The following is a 26,162-nucleotide window of genomic DNA, read 5'->3' as shown; positions in this document are numbered from 1 at the left end:
CGTCTTCAGGATTCAAATGTACTCCTGAATTTATATGCTAAAAAGCAGATGAAAGGATTAGATAAAAATTGTGGATACATTTCTTCGTTTTCTCTTGTCTTGCACCACAAGGAAGATAATTCTTACTTAACGAAGTGATAAATTATACGAGTAAATCCGACCTTGGCAATAAACATTCGCGGGCACCATATAGATACTGTATAAAATCGCTGATAACCAATCATGACCGTATTATTAGAGTGAAAAAGAAAATTGTGTAACATTTTTCTTTCTTTTTTATTCTCAAGATACAACAATCTCAATATCTGATACTCCCAGCTATCACAGAATACGTCACAGTCAGTTAAATCTTATCACAATACATACTGTGTTTTGTACGCGAAATGTTGATATGTTCAGTGTTGTGTATGTAGAATTTTTGTGCGTGGTGATTCTTGTGTACTCAAAGAATTAAGTCAGTGGATCAACGTATCTGAAAATGAAGATAAATATGTGTATCCCAAGCATCGTACGACCCCCGTTGGACATATGCACAATTGAATACCACGAGGACGACGAGGAGCTGGAAGTTGTGGAATTCATGTTCCAGTTTCTACATTTTGGAAAACTGTCCGGAGGTTGAATCATCTCGCTGTAGTCCCCGACCTTGATCGCGACCCCCATACCCATCTCAGCATGATTGGAGACGTGACAATGGAAGAACCAGAATCCAGGGTTGTTCGCGACGAACCGTAAAACTGCAAAACCTTGAGCTGGCACGCCGATGTTGTCTTTGACCGGAGCCAGATCCAGCTTCTTGTCGATCAATCCGGCCTCATTTCTGCTGATCACTTCCTCCACGGTGATATTCTCCCCTATAGCTTCCATGGCGACAACTTGGAACGCATGACCATGCAAGTGCATTGGATGATCGTCAAACCTATCCAATCCTGAAACAATCGGTCATAATACCCAATCCCTGCCGAGAAATAGATATTGGTCGCCATTGCATGCACTGGTCTTCCTTGCAACTGAAAACACAACGCGAAATACTCACCCAAATCCACAATGACGATTTCAACTAGACTCCCTGTGTCTACAGAATAGAGTAATGCACAGGAGCAGAAGTCACTGATGCATTCCTTGGCGCTGTCGTCCTCCTCCGTGCAGTACATGTCGTCTGTTATCTCATTGTATTGAGTGAGAAGTGCGATGGATGGGTATTCGAAAGTCATACCGTTTATTTGAGGGTACGGTCCTGGCCAACTAAAGTTGTCTGAAACGATTGGAAACGTAAAAAATCCTAACTACTAGCTCCAGTCTAGGAAAAAGACCCAAGATATATTTCGCTTCGTCTACAAGCCACTCACAGTAGTAATTGTAAGTATAATGCAGGTAAATTATGTTGTCGGGTGTTCCAGACACGTTGGGCTGTCTTTCCAAAGTGCTGTTCAGGTCCACCAGATAAATCAAGCTGTTGTTCGAGTAGGTCTCATTGGCTACTTGTACCGGGTTCAACAGCTGCGTAAATGAAATCGTCGAGTCATTATATGCAAGTTTAGGGTCGCTGATAATAATAAAATATGTCTTTCTATTGGCAAAATCTTGGTCTACTCACGGCTCCTGATCTGTTGCCGTCGTCGTAATCGATCGTTCCCGACGGATTTGCCGTTTCGTTCGACCCGCTGTAACGAAGGATAGCCTCCGAGGTGACTGAGAGACTTGTGGAAACGCAGTCGCCAAGGCCTCGGTACCTTATCCAGTAATTATCAACTGACTGATCAGCAGTCAGGACGAAATCGTACCGTTCTCCAGCGTTGATGATCAACGAATCAACTGCACACGACCCGTGAAATATGAGGAGAGTTTTACAAACTTACATTACGGTTCTCATTAGATCGATAAATGCGTACCTTCGACAGGCTCGAACGTTCCAGCCTCCGACGCAATTACTAACAGCGTGTGATTGTCTATGGATACTTGAATTGGACAGTAAACAGCGCTGTTGTACATCAGCCTGAACCTATACTTGTAACCCTGAAGACATTTCGGTCAGATTAGTACGTCATTGTACAGCAACGATATGTACTGTACTCAGTATAGTCAAAATTGCGGAAAGCATAAAAAAAAAAGATCATCGCGAAGCACCTGAGTCACGGTGAAATCAGCCCTAGGCGTCATGTAAACGACACCATCCTTTTCGTACTCAACGGTAGAGGCCAAGCCATTGACCGTCAGACTGTAACCAACCACATCAGCGGATCTATGAAGTGCACTCCTCAGTACCGAGCCTGTGGGTTCGTAGTACCAGTGCCAAACAGCCATCACGTGTTCGGCTAGGTCGTAATCGTAGTATTCAGCTAGAGAATCGTTAGCTCTGCGTACTATAAAGCTTCCATAGAGTCCGTCCGCTTCTTCGAAACCTGATTCGTACCATCAATTAGTCATTGGTGATCATGTAAAACCTTATCGATTACTACTACCCACCGCTATGAGAATGCCATATGTGGGTTCCAGCTGGTCGTGCTGTAAAGTTGTACTGGAAGGTGTTATGAGGAAGAATTGGACACTGGGTCAAATACGGCGTGCCGTCCATGTACGGACTACCGACTTGGTGCAGTCCATGCCAATGGATCGTCGTACTTTTAGTCGCTAATGTGTTCGTCAGGTCGACTTGGACGGTGTCACCTTCGCATACCTTGAAAGCCATTCGCAAATTAATGATCATGATGCGCTTCTAGCTTTTGGAACTTTTTGTAACTGAATATCCGAAAGAAGAACCTTCGTGGGAGACATTTGAGTCGCTGATCACGAGTCATAGCTCAGAATTTCCAAGTTCAAAAATAAAAAAAATAAAAAAAAAGAAACTTGCGCATTTAATGGAAATCAACTTCACCCCGTAATTTTTTGACTCTATCCAATCTCAAAGTTGCTCCACCGATATGTTTCTCGCAGCGAATTAGAAATTTGATGTGAAGATTTTGGAATTTGAAATCCTGAATACAAGACAGTGGCCCAAAATTAAGAAAAAACATCAATTCTGATAAAAGTATCATTTCTTCAAAGCCTCTGCAGATACTCGAATGTTCAAGCAATGACCTCAAAAACATGGAGTACAGTTTCATACAAATATCGCTACACTACATTTTAAGATCGGTCCACTGTCTCGAATCTCATGACTTCGAGTTTTGTATCGGAATGAACAATGTCAAAAGCCTGCTCAAATAAGTTTGTATGAAAATCGAGCAAGTCTGAAATTTCTCTCAATTCATTCATCTCATCACTTTCAGAAGGCATCCCAAGTCTTACATTTTCGAGTAGAATTTCGAAGAACGATAAAACGCTCCTAAAAGTGAGAACAATTCGCCGGCTCTCAAAATTTAGTTCGACAAAACTCCATCTCAGAATTTCGCTAAACAACATCTTATGTCCAAGGTGATAAGCCAAAATCTGGAATAAGGTTTTCTTGAACCAGATTCTCAGGTAGAATGTTAGTATATTAAGCAAACCCGAATACACTCGAAAACCGTTCAGCTTTTTGTTCGAAAATTCTCTCCATATAACGATGTGGAAAACGTATTCGACCAGAGACCTGGATGCTGGGTCCAGGCAGCAAGTTGTTCACCAATATGACTTCGCGAACGTGACCGCCGGCAGTTACACATCCCGTATTGTAGCAGTCTTCGATTTCGTAGGGGCAATTGTCGCAGAGGTAACTCATCGTGGTATATTCGAGAACGGTGAAGCTGTAGACGCAAGTTCGTACATCCCCTTCTACGCACGTTCTGTAGCACTCGTGCGATGCCCCACCTTAATCAGTAAATTTATCTATAAATTTTTTATGAAGTGGATACCGATCATTGTTGAAAATCTCTTAACCAGTCTCTTATCGCCCGACAACTGGCTTTGATATTATCGCTACAATATACCTGCGTGAGCGTGCGAATTAACCCTACGCGTGTTTGCTGTTTCGCTGAATCTGAAGGAGAGAATAAACGGTCCTCACGATATCTTAATGTTAGTCACTCACCCAGCACTTCGGCATCGGTGTTGTTAAAGTCGAATCCTCGAGTCTGTATAATGAATGCAAAAGAAAATTCAATGAATAATACAAGATGATACAAAGTTTAATACAACGTTTGTTTAAGCAAGCGAAAAAGTAAACCATCAAAACAAAATCGGACATAAAGTAAAATATATAATTTTAAGAAAATATGATGTGCTAATCGATTTAGGTTCGGGTTAATTTTGTTTTGTTATTGACTGTTAAGGTATTATTGGACGGATATTCCCAATCAAAAGTCAGTCTCGGTAAGAATATTGAACACTTCGCGATAAGATTGAAATCCGACAGAAATAAATTGTAACCGAGTTTATAAGATAATTCCTTTTGAATAATAATACCAAAAAACTGTTGATAAATTGTTTAAACAAAGATTTGTGTATCAGATCTCTAGTGAATTTTTTTTAATTTCGTATAAAACGAATTCATTGATTTTTTCTGAATACCTATGAATTTTTTGGAGTTTTCGGCGATTTTGAATAATTCCGTTTTCCAAAATTCGAACCTATTCGTTCCAGGCCTCTAAAACTTCTTCAGTGTAATATACAACCATTTACGAAAACCTGTGAAAAAGTCTCGAAAACGAATTTTCAATATCGAATCGAATTCGTAGGTATTCAGGAAAATGAGTGAATCCATTTTATATGAAATAAAAAAAATTTCGCTAGAGATTTGTTGGACAAATTTTTGTTTAAACAATACATCATCAACTTTTCGGTATTATTATTATTAAATACTTAGTATCTTGTCAACTTGGTTATGATTTACTTTTTTCAGATTTGCATCTCATCGCGAAGTGTTCAATATTTACACCGACACTCACTTTTGATCGGGAATATCCGTCCAATAATACCTTAATCCCAAGCCTTTTTTCAATTATTTACCATAGCGGCAAGCCTGAAGGACTGAAACGCCCTCGTTCCATGGGCCGTGAAGAGGGCCCAAACCGCCCAGTGGAAGAGGTGCCACATCTTTGTCGCTCGTTGAACTGAGGATTTTACTGGAACCGATCTTATATAAACTACCCGTAACCTGCATCGATCTTTCGAAAAAAAACCTAATACATACTATCTCTAGCGATTCCATCTTATCGGTACACTGCATTGGTTATTATATCACATACCTATACATGCGATGTAAGGTGGAACTCGAGGATCTAAGAATAAGATCAGTACGCCGGCCGGCTGATATTTACAAAAATTACAAGTTTCATTGTTTAGATCGCACGATATGTTCCCGGGCTGATGTTGCATGCTAATAATCTCACGTGTCACTAGACAAGAACCAAATTAAAATCATTCAAGCTGTGCTCCAAGTTCAAGTTTATTAGTGTCCAATATTCGTTTTTGATAAAATTTTCACACCTCCAAATCGAAATCTTACTTTCGTGGTAGTTTTGTCCATCTCAAAACCAACATCGACGTCAACGTAGTCGATATATTTATATTTTTCTTCGAAATTCTGAGAAATCGTATACTTTTCCCGTTTATCACGTGGATGAAAAATTGTACATTTCTGCAATAGGAAACATCGTATCGGTATCCAATTTTTACACGCGTTGTGGGCAGATAGCCTTTATCGGTATGCGATTCTTATTAGATGTTGCGCGATCACAGTAATCCAAAAAATTCCGTAGGTATAATTATTTCGATTATACTGCAAAGCCGTATGATAAGAATATTGGAATTAAAATCGAAAGTATAATGTTAGGTAGCAAAGTCTAATTACAACGATGTGATTCACACGTCATATTATCTGGACTGTTAAGATCGTGTTTTGACGTTTTTTTATTTCGCGCTATCCATTGCATATCCAGGTAATTGAGATTTAATGCTCATTTAATATCCTTACGACAGATACTTGAATTTATCATTATCGTAACTCACATGTATCTTAATTACAAGTATATTTCAACAACAAACCACGGGAATTACATTAAATTGAAAACCGAGAATACTTACATAATAAAAATTTCACAGTTGATCGTTGAAAGAAACTTATCAACCGCACTCCTAGCAAAATTTTTCTTCAATCAAATATTATCAAAAAACTTCGAAGTCCCAAATAATTTGTTCAGTGACGGTGAATTAAAAACATTTTTTTTTCATCACGTGATTCGATTTGTTGTTATTTTTTTTTATCTGTCAAGAGATTCTGATGATTAAATCACAGATGTTGATTTATCTACGATTCAACGAAAATAAATTTTTCTTCCCTTTTAAACTCGGTGAATTTAATCAAACTTATCGCCACTCTTTTCAGAGGTTTTTTATGCGAGGTCGTTGTTATTGATAAGTTTATATGACGCTTCGAGAGAAAATTCGATGTTATGTAAAGTGAACACTGTAATTAGCGATGAATTAAATGTTGCTAACGATTATAGCGTTGTCTGGCAGTTTCTCTAGTAGGTGACAAAAAAATAAAAAAAAAAAAATACATGCAAATAAACAATAGGATACAATATAGTATAGCAATATTTTTTATTCGATCATAATGGTTTTCAATTAGCTGTATAAGCACTGTGTTCTACTACAGAATACTGTAGAAAACTCATACTCTCAATAAATTACTTTTAGACGGTGAATCACACATATTTTCATATCAAAATAATATATACATAATCATAGGCCGACTGTATTTGACCGCGTCTGCAAAAACGGAGATCAAAGATACCACCGAATAGTCATTATTCCCATTCTTTACGTTCATTCTTTGCCAAGCATAGTGATTTTAGGGAAAAACATCTTCATCGTCGAGTGAAAAGCTATAGTACTGAACTTGCGATTCAACAGAAAGTATTCAATTAAAGTGAATAAATTTTCTTAAAAAATACAGAAAGATTATATATTTCTGTACGATTCAAAAGCTTACGAACAGAATTAGTCGTAAGAAAAAGAAAATGGTAAGAAGTCAAAATTGAACTCCTGCAAAAATTTCTGGAACTCATGTGCAGGCATGCGGGAATACAACTTACGAATCTGTAATTGAATTCTCACAATCAGCTAGCTTGTAATATTATCGAAATTTCTACATGTGGGAAAACCGCTCGTACGGTCGATCATTTCGCTGTTGACTCCAAACTGGACCACTACCGCCATTTCTTCCTCCATGTGGGCTGCAGTGTGACAATGAATGAATAAAAAACTCCAATTGGTTATAAAATAATCTAAGAAAACGTTGGAAAAAATGATAGACTTCACACACGAAATTCCTGGTACTATACAGAAAAGATCATTTTCAAGATCTGATTTCAGATTCGTTATCATCGACCCCTAAAATTTGAAATCTTATTGTACGATATCACTGATAACTTTTGAATCTTGATATTAACCGGATGAAAAAACTTAGTTCATTTCTCAAAACGCGAACTTGCCGACGGTGCGGAACCGATTGAAAAGATTAAATTTTAATTTAAACATGAATAGGTGCCCAAGGTATGAATTAAATGTTTTTGAAACGTTTAATTAACAGGCGAAATGAAATATCTTCTTGGAATCGTATACGATTGGCAAGTAATTTTATAAAGCACAGAGTTGAAAATGACAATTTGATCGGAGAATTGCTCAAATTGCGGGGAAGGAAGCCAGTTTTAATTACGATACGTTCCAAATTGTGTCAATTCAATTTATTTGACAACTAACGTAGAATATCGGCAATCTAAATTGAATTTAAATATTACTTTGAAATATACATTAATATTATTATTATCATTACCATCTTCATCATCATCCATTCCTAAATAACATAATGTACAGACATATTATTATACTTCCTTCACCTTCGTGCTAAATATCTACGTAAATTGATAGCTAAACTTAGTCATTAACATATTTATACTCATCAATTAAACTCTAGGTACGAACTTGTTAAATTAACCATATTACGTTATGTATACGACAAGGAATACTGGGCAATGGGTTGTGGTATGACATATCCTCGTTACCTACGATTCCTCATTAATGATGGTAGAGTCGCGCTAATACTTTCCTCAAACTCGACTAAGGTGTTGGGAACGAATTTAACGCATTGAATGTGATTAAATCAATAATGATACATTTTATAAATATGGAATTTACAATTTACTAGCAACTATACTTGTGCCACACATTGAAGCGGACATTTATCTTCACATCACGATGTTTCGATATCACTGATAGATGTTTTTACATTCAATTATCCTTCTTCATCCTGTTGGAGGTCATTCTGTAGATGATCGAATCACGTCCCGGATCCATGTCGGCGATAGTAACTGAGCATGGGGATAAATAATTATAGTTGGATTATTGAAAACATTAAAAAATTTCTATTACTCTCTTACTCATTCTTGAGGACAATATTTTTTTTTTCAAAGTCGAACAATGTCCGGGGAAAATTATGAAATATACGAAAGTTAAAAAATAAATATCAATATTGTCGTAAATGTGAAATCACCGATTGTTTGTTCGACGTTAAATTGAATGACAATAAAATAGAAAACATACTGCAAATGGCGATCAATGAGAAGACGAAGGCTACTCCAAACCACAGGAAGATGGTGAACATGACGGGATAGGTTGCGTCATATTCTTTGGAGGCGTTAATGGTATTACTCTGCAACAGACAACCGACAGTCCTAACGTGTTTTGCGATATACTTACTACTTCAGAACAATCTTGCTCAAGCTGTTGTTCTACTACTTGGTACTTACCAACGTTAAACAATTTTGTCTACATCATTTTCTTACTACATTTTATTACCTTATACTGCATATTAAATCATATAAGTATCTATGTACAATAAAACCTTGATTATCCGAACCTCTGTTATCCGAACTACGATCTCTTTACTTCACGCAATTACAGAGTTGCAAACAAAGCATTTGGTCAGACATATTCAAGCTTGATTCGCCAGTCAGCACATTAGTGGCCTTGCATACTCATTCTTACTGGTAGTTTTCATTCAACTCCAGGAAAACTAAGTTCAATAGATAGGTGATAAGTATTATAAGATGTACGTGTATGACATTTTTTGAATATTTACCAGCGCTGAACCTTGTGTCACCTAACGTCACTGTTCGATTATCCAAACTAGGCGCGATCCGAATTGGTTCGGATAATTAAGGTTCTACTGTAGCATGATTAAATAAATTTTTTACCAATCCTAGACAGTTAAATATATAGATAAAATGATTTTAGAAAACGATTCGAATGCAACACAGTGAATGATGAAGTAGAAGGTGGTTCACAAACAGATAAATTTTACGTAGGTATTAAAGGTAAGTGAACATATGCAGATATACAGGAAAGTAATATAGATACAATAGTGTGATAAATATGTCGTTGCGACTACTACAAGGTTTGATGTTACTACTAAAATCTAGTAAGCAAACATTTAAATAATAAAAAAATAATCGTAAGTAACGCATGCAGATTTATACGTGTTAAAAAACACTGGTTTTAAGCATGGAAAGAAAGAGAGAGTACGAATGCTGTACACATGTCGTTAATTCAGCTAGCAATCAGCTGAAAACTGTACATCTGTCACGGTTCAACAAATATTTTTCTCACTAAAGGAACAGGATTGTAACATAACATTATTTAAAATATTCGTATAATAATCGTTCCAGTTTCACAGGATGATAAACGTAAATAATAACAAACTGAATCTCTAGCATATTCAACTTCTGAAGTTTGCCAGCATTTTATTATCAAGGCATTAACTACATAACATTGAAGATTAAATACCGGTATTGGAAAAACCATGCAAGTGTACATGATTCAACAATACCTTGATTTGTAAAACTCTTGGCTTTCTTTCATATGATTCAATTGTACTCCGATTAATTTTACCTTCTGTGGTAGATTCTACAGTTTTATGGCTACTTTGGGCCTATAAAATTTAAAATAGAGTGTTGATTATTATAGAAAATCGCAACGATTGTGACAAGTAAGACATTGATTATTATTAATAGTTGTAAATATTGTTACAAGAAGCATAGATTAAAAAAGATAGATTAGCAATAAGTAGCGAAAGTTGCAAGCTTTGGTGGATACCAATAGAGATTAGTTGTCTTCACCGGTTTGTTCAAATTTTATTCAAAGATAATCCTTGATGATTACTGTACAAGTTAGGCAAGAGAAAGTTGTTCGTAGCAACCTGTTAAGTATACGATCTATCCAATCCAACACCGTATGCCACAAAACTTTGTTTACACCAGTAATTTGCACCAAATTATTGCTATATTAATAATCGGCAACTGTTTTATACGATCCTAAGATTTATGTAAATTTCCAATAATACTCTAATACCAGATATGCTTTTATGTTATAATATTTTCACGTACTTTCATGAAAAGAAGAAGTACAAAAATCAAAATGATTTGCACAACGTGTAGTCTTTCTACAAAACTGTCAACAAAAATGTGTGATTGTGAGATTAAGCCTTACATTTAGAGTTTTAAGGTGTGAACAAAGTTGCGGCATGATAATAGAATGAAACGGAAAATCTAGTAAGATGATTACGACTCCTAGAGGATTTATTAGCCAGGATACAGCTGGATGAAATAAAAGAATTGATCAGTAAAAAGATTGAGTCGTTAGTATAATATTTGGCTGGGTAACGATTCTGAGATGGAAAGAAGACAAAGACGAAGTGAGGAGTGAATCCAACCAGCCAGCTTTATCAGCAGCTTCTTCAAAAGCTGAAATACCACACCAGACTTTGCGTCATTACATATGAGCTGCTGATTTCCCTTCAAGAAATTTTCAATATAATGTCGTTTTTCTTATTTATATAATAACAAGAATCCTTGAACATCTATAAATCATTAACATCTAACTATTCGATAAATAATGCGTTCTACTGACCGTTATATTGTCAACACGACTACCAACTCCGTCACCTGCAGCACGTGTGTGTCGAACGTGAGAAGCATCATTTGTGAATACAGCGATGATTACCTGACGGAAGAAAAAATAAGAAAAAACAATCTACATTTCGTTTGTGTTCTTTTATAAGCAGACGACTTTCTATTCATTGCTACATAAAGATTCTATCACAAATTGAACTTTGAAATTTACCATCAAATCCTAGATTTTTAAAGAATCTACTTGAGGCTACGAGTCACCACCTTGCTTCTTATTCACCAATTTCATCAATATTTCAAAATGTTTTTTGCATAATGAAAATATTTCCCTATAAGTACAGACTTCTAGGAAAAAGCATACGATATCAATAAAAATTCAAACTAAGTAACTAGATAAACACGATGGAGCGTAAACGAACCTTTCCTTTGTAAGCATCCACGAATGCGTTACTGAGACGACTAAGAGCATCATTGAGAATAGCCAAAGCTTCTTTAACTGCAGCTGGTTTATCCCTGTGAGAATCGATTACAGGCGAAAGTGCGGAGACGACGAACCAGTAAAGATCTGTTTTGTCATCGATAGTTATTCCTGACAATACTTTGTTTGTGAAAGCGTCCAGCAACTGTATTTCTTCCAAAAATTTCCTGTCCGACTCATTTTCTAAACTAAGTGTTTTTAAAGATGCCACGTTGACTGGTTTAAGTTTCAACTCTCCAAGAGCAGATCGTCCCAGCTGGAAAATGGCCACGAATTATATACAATCACGACAGATTCCGCATCCAAGTGACACTGGCATGAAACTTAATAAAACTTCAATCGCTAGATAGTTCGCTTGATTTATGAAATACATACAGCATCTACACCATCTGCAGTATTAATTCTGACAACCGTTTCAGAGTTGTCACGCTCTTCAAGACGACCACTCAAAGCTTGCCATGTAGTTTCTTCTGACTCATCTTCGATCAGAGGGTAATGTTTGCCTCTGGGCGGTTCTATAGATGTCACACCTTCTATGGCGACGCCGACTACTGCTTCAGGTAGATCAAAGATATTCGTGATTCTCATTCCGTCCCACGAGCCTCTCTGAAAAACAAGATTTTACTATTCTAGTTCATGGGATTAGAGTTAGTATAATATAGGCTTGCAGTAAAAGACGATTACTCATATAATTTAATGCTCATTCGTCACGAAGATTAAAAATAGCTATTAGTTAGATGCGATTCACAACTGCCATACAATATGTCTGAGTGTATTTTACTTAGTCTTTGTTTCGTAAGATGATACTTCATGTAATTGGTATAATATACATCAGTAGAATAGTTAGTAAAATTAAGCCACTTTCATTTTAATCTGATGTATTTAAAGTTTTACCATTTTAGCAATTCTTTCAATCAAACTTGTCGAATCTTCTATCAGAAATTGGCCTCATCAAGCTTATTCAAAATTCTCTTTTCTTTTTCGTTCCTTTTATGTATCGATATTTGCAAACTCTTTTGCTCTGAATATATTATTTACAGGTCAGACAATGCAAGTGTAAGTAAAAAAAAAATAACGAGAGTAATCATTCCATCAAAAAATGCTACGATAAGCTACCAGCTCTCTAACAAAAATGCTGTCCTATCAGTTTCTTAGAATTAGTAATATGGTTGAATAAAATTCAAAGAATAGATGCTCATTTTTCTGCTGGTAACGCACCATTTTCGTAGTGTATCCAAGCGTTAAACTGAAAATCTCAGGTAGCAGGCTTTGACAAACTTCCTCATTTCCATGGAACGTGACGCTCTCTGGGCTGTGCATGATAGTGAATGTCCCATGGGCTTGAACTGTGTAAGATAATTTTTAAAGTAAAATAAAGAAAGAGTGATAATGCGTACTGCACAATGAATATTTACACAAATTTCTCGGAATTAGGGTATATCCAGCATTTACTGACACGCCACACCCCCTTTTACTATCATTCATTGTAGGACGATAAAATATAATTTATAACCACGTAATGTTAGGGTAATTAATATCGACAACTCACCTGCAGCCAGCGTGACAGCCACGCATAATATCTGCCGGAACATTTTTCTACTTTTTTGAGAATCTGATGATTTGAGGAATGAAAAATACGTCTACCTAACCCTGCTCTGCCCCAACTACGATCATGTGATAGAATCGAGCGCAATCGCGTGCTCGAGTTTCGATATTCGTATCGACGATGTGGAGGGGCGTACGGGCATGAAATATGTGCTATACGAAGAACGGTATTTGCTTGTTTGTTTATTTATTTCTTTAATGCCTTGTGATTCTTGGCATTTAAATAACGGTATTTAGCGTCAAAATACGACGATATCAAGTCGTTACTTATAAAAAATGACCAAAAAGTCAATAACTATTACTTTTTTCTTTTCATGCAGTGTTTGATTATCACAGCGGAAAAAAAATGTGCAGATTCAAAATGACCAGCACTTCGCGGGCTCGGATGTTCACTGGACGATGTATCATCTGGTGGTGCAAATTGGAACCCTTGTAAAAAATCTCGTCCAAAGGTGAATCTCATTATCGTAAATCTCCGCCCTGCTATTGGTGGAAATATTTGGAGACATTTCAAACTGTATAGGTAAGCTATGAGTAAGCACACGTGATATGATTACAAAATGTAATCTATAACACGTGCATACGAGGGAATTTTCAAATGACTATATTTCTCTTATATTGGATACAATGAAGGGAAAAAATCAGTCGTTAAAAATCAAGTGACATGATTTTTAGGGTTCGATATTCTTTCGAAAACTTATCAACTACGTCAAAAGCTGAGCCGCATGCACCTATCGAATCCGGAAACGTCACTCCAGCCCTAATCGCGTTCGATTTCAACTTGCAAAGTATATATACACATAATCCACAGTAAGTATATCATCGTACATGATATATTTGTATCTGCAATCATATAGAGTTACACACCCACATTTATATGATTCTAACTTTAGTCTTTAATCATTTACGTAATTGGCACTCACGACAGAATTGTCATATATCATAAACTGTGGTGCTTGGAACCCTCAATTATGAAATACGTGCTCAGCGATCGAAAAAGAATTGAATGATTCTAAACTTTCATAATTTCTATTGTTTTTCCGTTGAATTAATCTCGTACAAATTCAATTTATTTGAAATTTCAAATCTTAGTAAGTTCTTTTCACAATCAGTTACATTCAGTTTCTCATGAAAAAACACCAGCATATGCTTCAGCCTACCGAAGTGAAACAGCCCAACGTTCTAGCTCAGGAAAGAGAAAAGAACGGCAATGAAAAAGTAGTTAATACTGCATATGTTTATTGATCTCAACCCTCGTCAAATTCCACAAATCCTACAGCTGGGACAGACTTTTGAGGTTGATGCAATTTAGGATACAAATACGGTATTCGTATATAAATAGGATTACAACCATACTCGTTGATTACGTACAAATAAATGAACTAATTTTATGAAAACTATTACACTTCGAATGTTTTCAACTATTGTTCCATGTGTATTTAGCGCATGCATGAAACGATTGTTAAGAGTTTAACAGGGGTTGTTCTTGATGTGAGGTCGACGTCAGAGCGGTCCTTCACCCTCCTACCACCTTACTTTCTCGCTATACGTAGATATGTCACCGGTTCATCGGTGTACACCTATTCTTGTTGTACATACCTACATACATACATATTTTAAGTTGTTCTGCGCAGGTGCATCGCGTACGCGATGCGCAGATGCACGGCATTTGCTTTTCTCGCAAGTTCTTTACCTGCGATGAATCTATTCAATTTCCATTTCTTGAATGATCGATATTAATGTTACAACCAGCTGCTGTACCACCGGTATTATTATACGATAATCGTATGATAAATGTGCGTTCCAATATAAATTCGACAACTTGTTGGCTTCATTCGGAACGATGTACGGCAAAACGTACAAAGTAAATAGGCATATTTTTAGCCTTATTGAAAATTGTTCGTCTCCTGGTGTGAGAAGTAATTAGAATTGCGGTAAGAAAGAATCCAAAAAAAAAAAGAAATCGTACAATGTGTCGAGTACGAGTATTATCTGAGTAGAAAAAAAAAAATGGAAAAAACCAAGCTGGTTTTTTTCATAAAGTGAAATCGACGGTACATTGATGCAACGTACAGGCTGAAAAAACTTGGAAAAGGGGATATATGTTACGAATAGGTAAATTGAGAGATTATTCCAATTCTTCTGCCCTGTTGCGCTGGGACATCGATCCTTGGTTAACGCTTTATCTGCATTAGCAGCGATGCAATTATACATACCTACACACATATTACACGCATATAAAAAGCTGTGCTCGAGTGCCAATTACCGGCGACCGTACCGCATCGGTCAACCTGCGTATAGAGTCGATTGAATCTTACGTAACAATGCAGAGAACACGAGTTTGCCTTGCGAGACAAAATTATGCAGCTTTGATTTATCGGGTTTGTAAACGGTAAGAATAAGCGAAAAAAAATCGACACCCCAGAATTAATCTCTCACGCGGCATCGTGCATTTTCATCACTCTCGTAGTTCGGCATGGAAAGATGAGGGCGAAGTGCTCGACGGCGGCGGCCGTGGAGGGGAAATAAAAAACGTAGTCTACCGGTGCTACACCTTGTTGGTACACTTCGGCGCCGGCAGATGGCGACTGTGGCGCCACGATGGAAGCCGCCCGGCGATTGGTCGCTTCGAAAGTAGTCCCAGACATGTGTTTCGTTTCCCGCATTTCCCGCCTCCGAGGTTGTTATTGTGGGGGGGCCCCTCTAGCCGCTAGGCCAGGATCGAACTGCCGTTGGGTTGGTTCTTCGGTGCGGTGGCTCTGTCTGACTGGCGACGACCCGTCCGTCCGTCATTCCCGGTTTGAAAGCAAGGTTGCGGAGAGACTCGGGGAGACGACGTTGTTACGACGCAGCGTAGCGCGGTGCAGTGATAACTTAGTGCGGTGTTGTATACTTTTACTTGCGTTTAACTGCCGGCCATGGAGAAACGGATAGAGCTTGAGAAGCGGGGAAAAAACCCAGGCGAAGTAAGATTTGATATTATATTTTCATTAATATTCAAAGCATCGCACTCGTGCCCTCGTTCGTTTATCGCTTACTTTATTTCTTTCTCCTTTCTATCTTTCTTTCTTTCACTTTTATCTATCCTATAGCCAATCGTTGCAGAATCGTAACGAGAGTTTTTTCCGTGCACGTCGAGACATCACGCATTTTCTTCACCTTACACTTTGCTCCTTTATATTTTCCTTCCTATTTCTCCTCAACCTCAAATGTTTTCAATTTACAATTTTATTTTTATCCATGCCTTATCGTGCTCGTTGATACATTTTTCATCCCCTCCCCCCCCCCCCCGTCCTCGTTATTTTTGCCCCAATTTTCCTTCAGTTTATCCCGTTCATTCACCCTCGATCAACCGCTCGATAACAATCGTTACGATCAATAGCCAATTTTTATAACCCCCGAACGTGTAATTTGGAGCGGCTAGCCTGCTTGTAGGCATGGCGTAGTTCGCATCGAGTGTCTTGCTTCTAACACGCTGCCGCTGCCGCTGCTCGTCGCAGGCATACGTGTGTGTTGTACCCACTACCGGGTGCATCAACCACTCTTTTTTCCCCCATTTCGAGCCGCTGTTTCAAGGGCGAATATTTTCTTCGTACTTGTGGAAGAGAAATTTTTCTTCCGGTATCCATGCCTCCCCCCCTTCATGCGTGGCAGCAAAGGAATTCTAAATTCTCGAATTTTTCTTCTCGTATTCTAGTCATCCGATCACACACCTGTCCGTTAAAATTATTCATCCTGTATTAATTTACTTGAGGGAATCCGCGGCGTCTGCTCTCTGTTAATGTTTATAACTAAAGCGGTGTTGCTCCGCGCGTTGTTGATAAGTAAATAAATATTTTCATACACCGAGAGGGGAACATATGCCTCCGACCAATGGCAGGTACCGTATTCACTTATACTGCAGGTCTCTGCGATGTGGCGTGTACGGTGGGATTTCGGATAACCTACGCTAACAATTCTGCTCCATTAATCCTCGCGACATTGAATTTATTCAATAAAACGTTATCGCACGTATGCGCACACGAACGGAAACTTTGGACAGAGATTGCATCCGTAGAGTATCCAAAGTATGTTTACCCGTGCCTCCCAAACTCGGTTTACAACTGATTATAAAAAAATAAATTTACGAATTTACGCCAAGTTCCTTTGAAAAGAACGGTAATATACGTAGCGCGATTGTGTGCGGGTGTGTGTGTCAAGTGTCAATTAATTTGTACAGCATACGACAAACCGCGCCATGATGCTTATTTGTTGAGTAACATATGCAATGTAGTACATACATACCTGTACATATTCGTATATGTATATGCATATCGTATGTAAGTACGTGCATGCGTGCACGCGTGCAACGCTGCTTGTTTCATCGGATTCCCTCGGACTTGAGAACGAGTATAATATTATCGCTGCAAAGAATTAGCCGATAATCGTTTCGAATGAATTTCCATTTTATATCCCGGTCGGGGGTATTTAGAAGCTGCAAGCAAGCCGGGGGGTGGTGGGTGTGCTGCTGCCTGCGTGCGTGCGTGCGTCTTCTTGTGCCATGAGGTGAAGATGCGCGTGCGAATGGACGCCGTCATGGCATGGGTTCCCAACCGCACACGAGGGCAGACATGTTGTACGGTTATTAGATTTGCCGCGTTCTTCGTTCCGTCCCTTCACCTCTCTCCCTCCCTCCATCCCACCCGCTTCCGAATCTGCAGGCGTAAACAAAAAGGCGAGAAAGAAAAATGCCATGAAAATTCCGTTCCGTTCCGACTCCGAACCGCCAGAGTGAAATCGATCATATTGACACTTATTCGGCGAGAGGAGAAGAGCATCGGCCGCGGGATTCAGCGATGGGAGAAAATGCGCGCGAAAGTAAGACCGTAGGACGGGTGAAAAACCGTGCAGCGATTAACAACGACGAATTACCGAGACGTCGGAAGGACGGATGTGCTTGCGCAATAGTCACACTCGTGTTTTGACCGGCTCAAACAATTTTTACCGCCGGCCAATGGATCTCGCGGCCATATTGGACGAGTCCATTTGCCCGTTGGTTGATGCCGGCGCTACGCTAAGTAGTGGCACCGAGGCACGTCGCAAGCAATAGTAGATCCGATCAGAAGCAACGCCTTGTTTACACGCGCGGAACGCTCGGAATCCGATCGCAAGCTCTACCGCAACACGTTGTCTCGTCGAGACTCGGAGGCTGACCTGCTCCAGAAAATTTATTTCATTTGGTTTATAAATGTATTTCTTGGTCGAGAATCGTCGTTTCTTTCTTTCCCCGCATGGTTGTAACAACCCGAAAGGTGAATGCATGTATTCGTCACGTCACGTGGGCGTCAGCCCGTCGTTCGGCAATTGCAGGAGTTTCGTTTCTTTCGTTTCGTTTCGTTTCGTTCCGTTCCGTTCCGTTCGTTAGTTCGAAGCTTCGACGACCGCCGCTCAGCTTCTTTCCCTCCGTCCCCCCTCCCACCTCCTCCTCTAAACCGCCCCTCTTTCCTACACCGCTCCGATCAACTTTGTATGTATGTACGTAATTACTTATGTATCTCGCTCCGTACCGAACGGTCTCTCTGTATACTGCGCCATCTGATCAATGCCCGATAGCTCGAACACGATGCGGAGGTTTTCTTCACGCCGTCAACTCTCGGATGAAGAGCCAGAGACGAAATTTCACGCAGTGCACTAATTGCTTCTTATTTATGTACTTGCTTATTTATCTTTTCATTATGTTTTACCGAGCGTCGCGTGCCGCGCCTCGCTTTCTCGCTTGTATATTCCGTGATGCCGCTAAACGTGACGCGGCGTGTGCCCCACTCTCTTAACTCCGATCAATAAAATAGTCCCATCTTTAGCGAAAATTGATCTTATACCTGCCCATTGAAATACCCATTATACATTATGACTTTGTGTACGGTTCGTTCTCTCCGTGCCTCGTGCCGAAGTCGTCACGTTCGCAGGATACAGTTTAATTGCGCAGATTCGTTTGCTCCGCCGCACGGCGCCGATCTTCTCTGATTCTAGACATATTATTTACCACTAAGGATTTTAACCATTTACCGATCTATGTCTCTCTACGATTATGTACATACCGTATGCTTAGCAAAATTTCCTATCGGAGAGAAAATTTTCGATTTTATCTCAACAAACTTGAGGATTTTTCAGGGTTTTTATGAAAATTATATTCAGATCAGCGGAATCGGGAAAACTCAGGAGAGTTGATTCGAAATGTAATATATTGTTCTTTTTCCGAACAACCGCTAAACTACTCCGACAAGTACTTGACTCTAAGCGTTATTCTGCACTAGAATTTGTCTTTGTTCTTTGATTCGCAGATTGCTTCATGTTTTTCTGTAATAACCATGGGCGGAGTAACTTGGAGTAGGTTTTATTTTAGATACAATTCACTGTGACAAGTATTTGTTTTCTTTTTTTTTTGTCCAGAAAATGTGGAAACTGCGGGGAGTCTAGAAATTTAAAGTTCGTAATAAGTTTTCAAGTAATATTATTAATCTGTTATTGTATATCGATCATAGAAAGGGTAGGAAAGACAATGATCGTAGATTAAACTCTTAAGAACTTTGAAAGATAGAAACTTGGGGTCTAGTTGCTCACAGTTTTCGTTGATGCTATGTGTTTTAAATATTCAACTTTGCGCCATGGCACACATTTTGCTGTAGAACGGACAGTATTGAGAATCAAATTCTAAATCGATAAATTCTGAGCAATCGCCCTTCAAACTGTATTCGCTACATTTTAAACATAACACTGTCAGATATTGATTCTGATATGTTCATTACTTAATTGTTATTTTTTTCATTTTTAGATAACAGAGTTTGTCCTGGACAACTGTAGGAGTACAAACATTGTAGGTTTGACCGACGAGTTTGTAGCTCTGAACTCACTCAGCCTCATTAATGTGGGTCTCACAAGTCTGAAGGGATTTCCTAAGTTACCAAATCTGAAGAAGGTAATTCATTCTAGATCGTTGGACATTTACAATATAACTGAAAACATACCCCTCAAACTTGAGTAGAAGATTATAATGCTGTTAGTGTGATGTGCTTTGTTCGATACTCTTCTCACAACTGAATACTAATTACTGATGTTAATTTCACCAGTTGGAGCTGAGTGACAACAGAATCTCTGGAGGTTTGTCCCTTCTAAGTACCAGCCCTAAATTGACTCACCTCAACCTTAGTGGAAACAAAATCAAAGACCTTGACACGCTGCAGCCTTTGGTAAGCACAATTTCGACAAATATCCGTCTTGAAGTTCCTGTTTACATCAGAAAATACAGTAGATTCATTGTTAATTTTTTACAGAAAGAGTTCAAAAACCTGAAGAGTCTGGACCTATTCAACAATGAGGCAACATGCATGGACAATTACAGGGAAAAGGTTTTCAGCCTTATCCCCAGCTTACAATATCTCGATGGGTATGTGTTTTAAATATTTAATATAACTGTAGTGTATGTTATAAGTGTGTAGTTCACCAGTTAGTACGAATGACAAATATCAAAGTATTGACGCAAAATAAGGTGGTAGTAACTTTTTTCTCACCATTCGCTCTGAAAATAAGTTATTCTTATTTTTAAGATTGTAAGAACAACTTCAATTGTCCAATTACACTAGCACCACAAAAGTTTGACTGATAATTCTTACAGTATTTTATTTTCTGGATGTCAGCAAGTGAATTGTCATTGTTAATATTACATTTTACCGTTTCACGGTTTTCAGATTCGATGTTAATGATCGCGAGGTCGATGACAGTGAAGGTGAAGATGACGAGGTGAATGGAAATGATGACTGCGACGGTGACGCCAATGAAGATGACAGCGACGAAGGTATGTAAAGTATTGTTTGCACAAGAATTGAAAGTTTTCAAATTAGTTCAATCCTTTGTTTAAGAAAAGTATACAAACAAGTCAGTGTCGTATTTTCTGCTCTTATGTAAATAGTACACATAAGTTGTAGATAAATAAATTATTTCAAAAACCCAGTCTCTTTTTCACACCAGTGAATAAGAGACTTTCTGGAAAATCCAAAGTTTCTACCGATTATCAAAATAGTTGAGTGAATTATTTCTAGGGAAAGTTTGATAAAATAAATATACTTACCAAGTTTGTGAAGCGATTGTTGGTAAGGATTAGGTAATTGTCAAGAATCATTGAAATATCGTATTTGATAATACTATTGGCAATATTTTAGTTTCGGACGAGGATGACGACGACGACTTAGATGAGGAAGTTGTTGCTTTGGATAGCGTATACAAAGATTACGTGGATGTAAGTTTGTGGTGTCTTATTGCATTTTATTCACACTTAATTACCCATAGTATACAGAACTAAGAGACAATTCTACTTGAGATAATTACCTGAAAGTTTGAATTCAACGAATTCACATGCGTGTCACAAAATGTTATCAATGTCTAACTATCTGATTTCTGATAGACTTATGATAAATTCAGAAAACCTGATGAATACAATATTTTAAGTTCAAAATTCTATTCGATTTACGATGTTGGAAAGCTCCACACTTGGTCTTCATGTCTTATCGGAAAGTTTCAATTTTACCATGTGTTTCATTCTGTCCAAATCATTTGATTGGTTTTCAAATACAGGATGATAGTGACGAGGAGGATTATATTGGAGGGGAGGAGGAAGAGGATGCTGAGGAAAACGACGATGACCTTGACGAGGAGGATGGTCAAGAAGAGGACGAAGGTAGGATACCTTTCGGTAATCTATTGCTTGAATCGTAATTTTTCAGAGTTTCACTAACTACCAGATTGGTGATAATTGTAGAGTTCAGTATCAAATCAAAAAATTTAAATCAAGAATCGTTATATCTAATCAGTGCTTGATTCATAGAAATAGTTACATTTCTGATCAGTGATTTGAAATTAATATACACAGGCTTTGTTAGCATAACTTGGAAGTTAAAAAAAAAAAAATTAGAAATCATACTAAAGTTTGGAATTGTAATAAAAAAATTTACATTCCTACGGATTTAATAGGAAAAAAAATGAAAGAAGAAATCTGCTTTGTGCCTAGTGCAAACTTTTCTTCACGTACGATTACTAGAAAATTGAATTTCATAATCAAGTCAAGAAAGGAAAATGAGAGTTTCAAATTTTTGGATTTGTATATGTGAACCTATTTTCATTTTTTAAACCCCCTATATCGCAACAGTGTGGTGTAAAGATGTTAGATTTACAGATGCAGTTACATGAAATGCATTCCTTTATCGAATTATTATTTTTACTTCCGGAAAATAGCGTAAGAAAAAGTCAGTGGTCCTTCGCAAATGTTGCAATTTAATTTACCATTAACCTATGATATTAGATAGCAGGTCGCAAGATAGTGCAACATTTTCCAGCTCAAACCGCAACTGTTTTTTTTCCCCCGACTTGAGACTTACGTGCTTCCATTTCTCGTATATTATTCTTTTTTCATAGACTAACATAATAAATTCATATTATCATAGGCATAGTTTAAACGATGATAAACAAATGTTTAATTATTATTATACAGCAGCATCACCAGCCCGAGGCAAGAAAAGAAAACACGAGGACGGCGGCGAGGTGGGGAACTAGAACTCCCTACCCCCCGGAATAATTGAAGCCGTGGAAAAAGAGACGCCGTGTAAAATTCTTATAAATAAATATCAATAACTACGCCGCCGAGTGAATAGCTGGAAATCAAACCAATCGACCGACCAATGACAGACTACATGTAGTGGTGTGAATTTATCATTGAATCATTGACTTGAGGAAGGGACTGGGAGGGGGGGGGGGGGGGAAGAGGGGGGGTTATTCGTCCGCGCAACTACAAATGTATAGGGTTTAATGCGTAAGCGAGAATTTGATAAGATTAAGGATAACTATATACGAATATGAATTGAATATGGATATGGGTATTTGTACGCAAAAGAGTAAAGGAAGGAGGGGAAAGTAAGGAAGAAAAATGAAGAGAAAAAAAAAAAAGAAATATGAAGCAGGCATACATAGGGCTGCATTCCAGCTAGACCCAACACGTTTTAGTTATACTAACGATATTTTATATAGAGTATATAATTAGAGAATTAGAAGTGTTGCTTAGTATGGAGGAATGGTAAGTGAAATCAAGAGTATTATCGGATTGTCTGAGGGATGTGGTAGAGAGCGATGTATTACACTCGGAGGGGAGCGTATTTGTCTGTTAGCTCCGGTCGGCCAAAGCTGGTCATGCTGGTATGCAGCCATCGTTAATCAGTACTAAGGTTACGTAAGTTACATTTTAAATACATCATCATCATTATTATTATTATTATTATTATTATTAGTTGATAAATCTAGAAAAAACGAGGATCAATAAATTTTGTACAGGTTTATAAAACTGATGTTTCAGGTGATTCATGCCAATGTGAGAGATGGTTTCAGAGACAGAAAATAGAAAAATTCAGCAAAAATTTGTACTTTTTTCATATCCAATTGAAAGTCTGTGGGAAAGCATACTAGTAAACAATCTAATGAAACAATTGTAATCAAATCGAAATCGCTACAGCTATAATTCCATAGAGTATGAAGTTCTTCGGTGCTTCTGAAAATTTATTTATGTTGCTATCTGCTCCGCTTACGATATACAACAAATACCAATCCAAACCCTCTATAGATTTTTGAGGATAGATTTTCAGTCCAACACCATTAACGTGCAGTTCTGAGTATTCATTACAGTGTGTTCCTGACCTATCTGAATGTGGCTTCCGTGCGACACTGTTATTTATGGTACCTAGACTCACTTTACCACATAAGATTCGATCGGACCACGGTCACTCTAGTAAGGCGCCTCAATTTTAGAGCATAAAAGAAACACGTTAATAAATTAGAGTAGATACTGGTCGGATGCAGGTCAGGTTCTGAGATTATATTGTACAGTAGTCTTGAAGATGCATGCCCTGTATCATCTTCCATTACAGTTTCGAATTTCTCCTCTTCGCTTTATTCGCAGAATGCAACCGCTAGTTTCGTGTGTCTCTTGGAGACCAGGAAAATTACATCTCATCCCTCTCACACTTTCTTTCTCTTTAGACGATAGTTCCTTTTGGAGGATTTCGGAAGCGTTGTCTTCCGCGGACTTGAGGAGAATAGCTGGTCAAGTACCGGAACATGTGTTATTGGATAAGCTTGTAGATTGAGAGGATTGACCAATCAAGACTTTAAAATTCTATCAAGGTAGATCCTTGCAGTGGAAATGGGAGAGGCAGGGAAAGATGTTTGAATCGGACAATGATTCAATAGTTCTGCTCGTGTGTCAAGATGGCACCGAGTTCAGGAGATTACCAAATCGAGATTATTTTGCATAATCTCAATTTGAAAATCATGATTCTTTTGCCGTTACATCGAACAAGCAATTGAAGAGAACATTGATCCTCCTGCTTTGCGACTCATAGAAGATGTTACTTACATTTATGCTCGCAGTTATAGTGATTGAAAGAAAATCAGAAAATGAGGACAAATGGAAAGATATCTGAAGACGTGAAAACGTAACGAATGTTCGCATATACGTTGCGAGATAGAGATCATGTGAATGTGTCGATGAACACTCCTTTCATTTCTGTCTCTAAAATAATCAGGCGTTTATTTGTCGTCTCGCAAGGCATAATGGCGTGAATACAATGAATAATGATCATTATTATTGTTATCATTATTATTATTATCATTATTATTATTATTATTCTCATTGCTATTATTATTGTCATTATCATTATTACTAGATTACGATCGTATTACGATGAAGAAGCAGCCAATGTTTGCATCTGTGCTTATTCGTACAGTGTGCAATACATCTGTGTATGGATGTGTGTGAATGTGTGAGTGTGTATGGATATACACATATGAATATATTATACCAGCATACTTGAAAATGCGCGTTTAGAGTATAGAACGAAAAAAAGGACAAGATAGCAAGGGACAGGGTGAATGGGTTGTGAGAGAGAGAGAGAGCGAGAGAGAGAGAGAGAGAGAGAGAGAAAGAGAGAAATATCGGTGAGGTATTAAAACGATTATTTAACATGGAGTTAATACGTTTCAGGTAGAAGAGCTTTGTGCCTGATGAGTGTAAGATGAGTGCATAGATGGTGAGGATGTACGATGAACGCATGACGCAGCTATCGACGAGACTGTAGTAACATAATTCGTAGACCGACTGGCTCGACCACATGTCTCGTAAATACGTGCTAGTGCAGAGTGTAAAGGAGCGGAATTGTCCAGAGTGAAAATGCGAGTGAATGAGAATTGAAATTTTATAAAACTCAACAAGAACAAAAACAAAATGAGAAGCAAAATTTAATATAGAAATAAAAAAAGAAGTGGAGGAAACGTTTGAGAAAATAGGTATATCGTAGATGATGATTCGGGGAAATGGCGCTAATTTGCCTGCCAGATTGGTTATATTATGGCCTTATCCAATTTTTCCAAGATTGCAAAAAAAAAAAAAAAAATTAAAAAAAAATTTATATTAGGTATACCTACTACAGTGGATTATTAACTATACATATTATGTGTACAAGTATGTCAGAAATGCGCGTGTGTGTGCGAGAGAGAGAGAGAGAAAGAGAGAGAGAGAGAGAGAGAGAGAGAGAGGAAGAGCGAGGGAGTGAGCGAGAGAGAAGAGAGGAAAATTCATAACACGAAAAAAAAAAAAACCGAGAAACAAAGGAAATAATTGAAAATCACGATATGAATATCTGTAATTTGCAATTGCGGCTCGCGCGGAATTGATCGTATATACATATGTATACGTGTGTATGTATATTCGTTTGGAAAAATCGATTTATAAATATTAATAATAATAATAATAATAATAACAATAATAGTAATACTAATAATAATACCAATATCAAGGATAAGAATAGGAGTAATAGTAATAATAATAATAATAATAATAATAATAAAAATACAACAATAATTGTAATAATGATAATGATATTTCCGCGCGTTCCGCGACGCAAGTTATACTTTTGTCAATTGTGATTTCGGATAGACCATTTAATTAAGAAATAAATTTTGTCCATCACCTTGGATTAACCAAGTACCTACATTACATCCGTGTATTGTCTGTCTATTTCTGTTGTTGAAATGAATTTTTGTCGTCAAGTTTGTTTATTTTGAACAACCCTCATCACAAGATAAGAGAAAATAATTTATTAATAAAACCATTTATAAAT

The 26,162-nt window shown here is 37.7% G+C and overlaps 3 protein-coding genes across 9 annotated transcripts; 1 reads left to right on the top strand and 2 right to left on the bottom strand.

Moving 5' to 3' along the window:
• Positions 1-267: 267 nt before the first annotated feature.
• LOC124180160 (laccase-4-like) lies at positions 268-5,015 on the bottom strand. 2 transcript variants are annotated; one of them, XM_046565286.1, is made up of 11 exons: positions 4,927-5,015; positions 4,010-4,052; positions 3,572-3,789; positions 2,467-2,677; positions 2,128-2,402; positions 1,893-2,016; positions 1,598-1,815; positions 1,350-1,500; positions 1,037-1,255; positions 545-929; positions 268-472 (listed from the first exon to the last, which is right to left on the bottom strand). In XM_046565286.1, coding segments are annotated over exons 1-11 (1,932 nt in total). In that variant the 5' UTR covers positions 5,014-5,015; the 3' UTR covers positions 268-471. The 2 variants fall into 2 exon arrangements, with proteins under 2 accessions (XP_046421242.1, XP_046421241.1); XM_046565285.1 differs by having other exon boundaries at positions 268-929.
• A 2,637-nt stretch (positions 5,016-7,652) lies between these two features.
• Positions 7,653-13,075, bottom strand: LOC124179771 (ATPase H(+)-transporting accessory protein 2). 3 transcript variants are annotated; one of them, XM_046564495.1, is made up of 8 exons: positions 12,914-13,075; positions 12,583-12,710; positions 11,740-11,970; positions 11,306-11,620; positions 10,888-10,980; positions 9,809-9,910; positions 8,524-8,632; positions 7,653-8,291 (listed from the first exon to the last, which is right to left on the bottom strand). In XM_046564495.1, exons 1-8 carry the CDS (start codon positions 12,954-12,956, stop codon positions 8,212-8,214), a joined length of 1,101 nt encoding a protein of 366 aa, XP_046420451.1. In that variant the 5' UTR covers positions 12,957-13,075; the 3' UTR covers positions 7,653-8,211. The 3 variants fall into 3 exon arrangements, with proteins under 3 accessions (XP_046420451.1, XP_046420452.1, XP_046420453.1); XM_046564496.1 differs by lacking the exon at positions 9,809-9,910; XM_046564497.1 differs by lacking the exons at positions 7,653-8,291; positions 8,524-8,632; positions 9,809-9,910 and adding an exon at positions 9,959-10,721.
• A 2,599-nt stretch (positions 13,076-15,674) lies between these two features.
• Positions 15,675-25,712, top strand: LOC124179498 (acidic leucine-rich nuclear phosphoprotein 32 family member A). Of its 4 annotated transcripts, none has more exons than XM_046563942.1 (8): positions 15,675-15,935; positions 19,781-19,924; positions 20,076-20,195; positions 20,280-20,392; positions 20,694-20,800; positions 21,165-21,241; positions 21,577-21,694; positions 22,493-25,712. In XM_046563942.1, the coding sequence occupies exons 1-8, from the start codon at positions 15,888-15,890 to the stop codon at positions 22,549-22,551; spliced, it is 786 nt and encodes a 261-aa protein (XP_046419898.1). In that variant the 5' UTR covers positions 15,675-15,887; the 3' UTR covers positions 22,552-25,712. The 4 variants fall into 4 exon arrangements, with proteins under 4 accessions (XP_046419898.1, XP_046419900.1, XP_046419897.1 ...); XM_046563944.1 differs by having other exon boundaries at positions 15,676-15,935; positions 21,577-21,679; XM_046563941.1 differs by having other exon boundaries at positions 15,676-15,935; positions 22,490-25,712.
• The last annotated feature ends 450 nt before the right edge of the window (positions 25,713-26,162 follow it).

This window comes from Neodiprion fabricii, chromosome 4 (assembly GCF_021155785.1).
Source record: "Neodiprion fabricii isolate iyNeoFabr1 chromosome 4, iyNeoFabr1.1, whole genome shotgun sequence".
Taxonomy (NCBI): Eukaryota; Metazoa; Arthropoda; class Insecta; order Hymenoptera; family Diprionidae; genus Neodiprion; species Neodiprion fabricii.
This window is presented reverse-complemented; position numbering and strand designations above follow the sequence as displayed.

What these genes read in the sequence shown, in the direction of transcription:
- LOC124179498 (XM_046563941.1), top strand. Translation starts at nt 15,888, where the DNA reads ATGGAGAAACGGATAGAGCTTGAGAAGCGGGGAAAAAACCCAGGCGAA. An exon ending in GGGGAAAAAACCCAGGCGAA is followed by an intron (nt 15,936 to 19,780) that starts GTAAGATTTGAT and finishes TTTCATTTTTAG; the next exon opens with ATAACAGAGTTTGTCCTGGA. An exon ending in TGAAGATGACAGCGACGAAG is followed by an intron (nt 20,801 to 21,164) that starts GTATGTAAAGTA and finishes GCAATATTTTAG; the next exon opens with TTTCGGACGAGGATGACGAC.
- LOC124179771 (XM_046564495.1), bottom strand. Translation starts at nt 12,956, where the DNA reads ATGTTCCGGCAGATATTATGCGTGGCTGTCACGCTGGCTGCAG. An exon ending in GGCTGTCACGCTGGCTGCAG is followed by an intron (nt 12,711 to 12,913) that starts GTGAGTTGTCGA and finishes TATCTTACACAG; the next exon opens with TTCAAGCCCATGGGACATTC. An exon ending in CTCATTGATCGCCATTTGCA is followed by an intron (nt 8,292 to 8,523) that starts GTATGTTTTCTA and finishes CCCCATGCTCAG; the next exon opens with TTACTATCGCCGACATGGAT.
- LOC124180160 (XM_046565285.1), bottom strand. Translation starts at nt 5,013, where the DNA reads ATGTGGCACCTCTTCCACTGGGCGGTTTGGGCCCTCTTCACGGCCCAT. An exon ending in CCTTCAGGCTTGCCGCTATG is followed by an intron (nt 4,053 to 4,926) that starts GTAAATAATTGA and finishes TTCATTATACAG; the next exon opens with ACTCGAGGATTCGACTTTAA. An exon ending in TGCCTGGACCCAGCATCCAG is followed by an intron (nt 2,678 to 3,571) that starts GTCTCTGGTCGA and finishes ATGGCTTTCAAG; the next exon opens with GTATGCGAAGGTGACACCGT.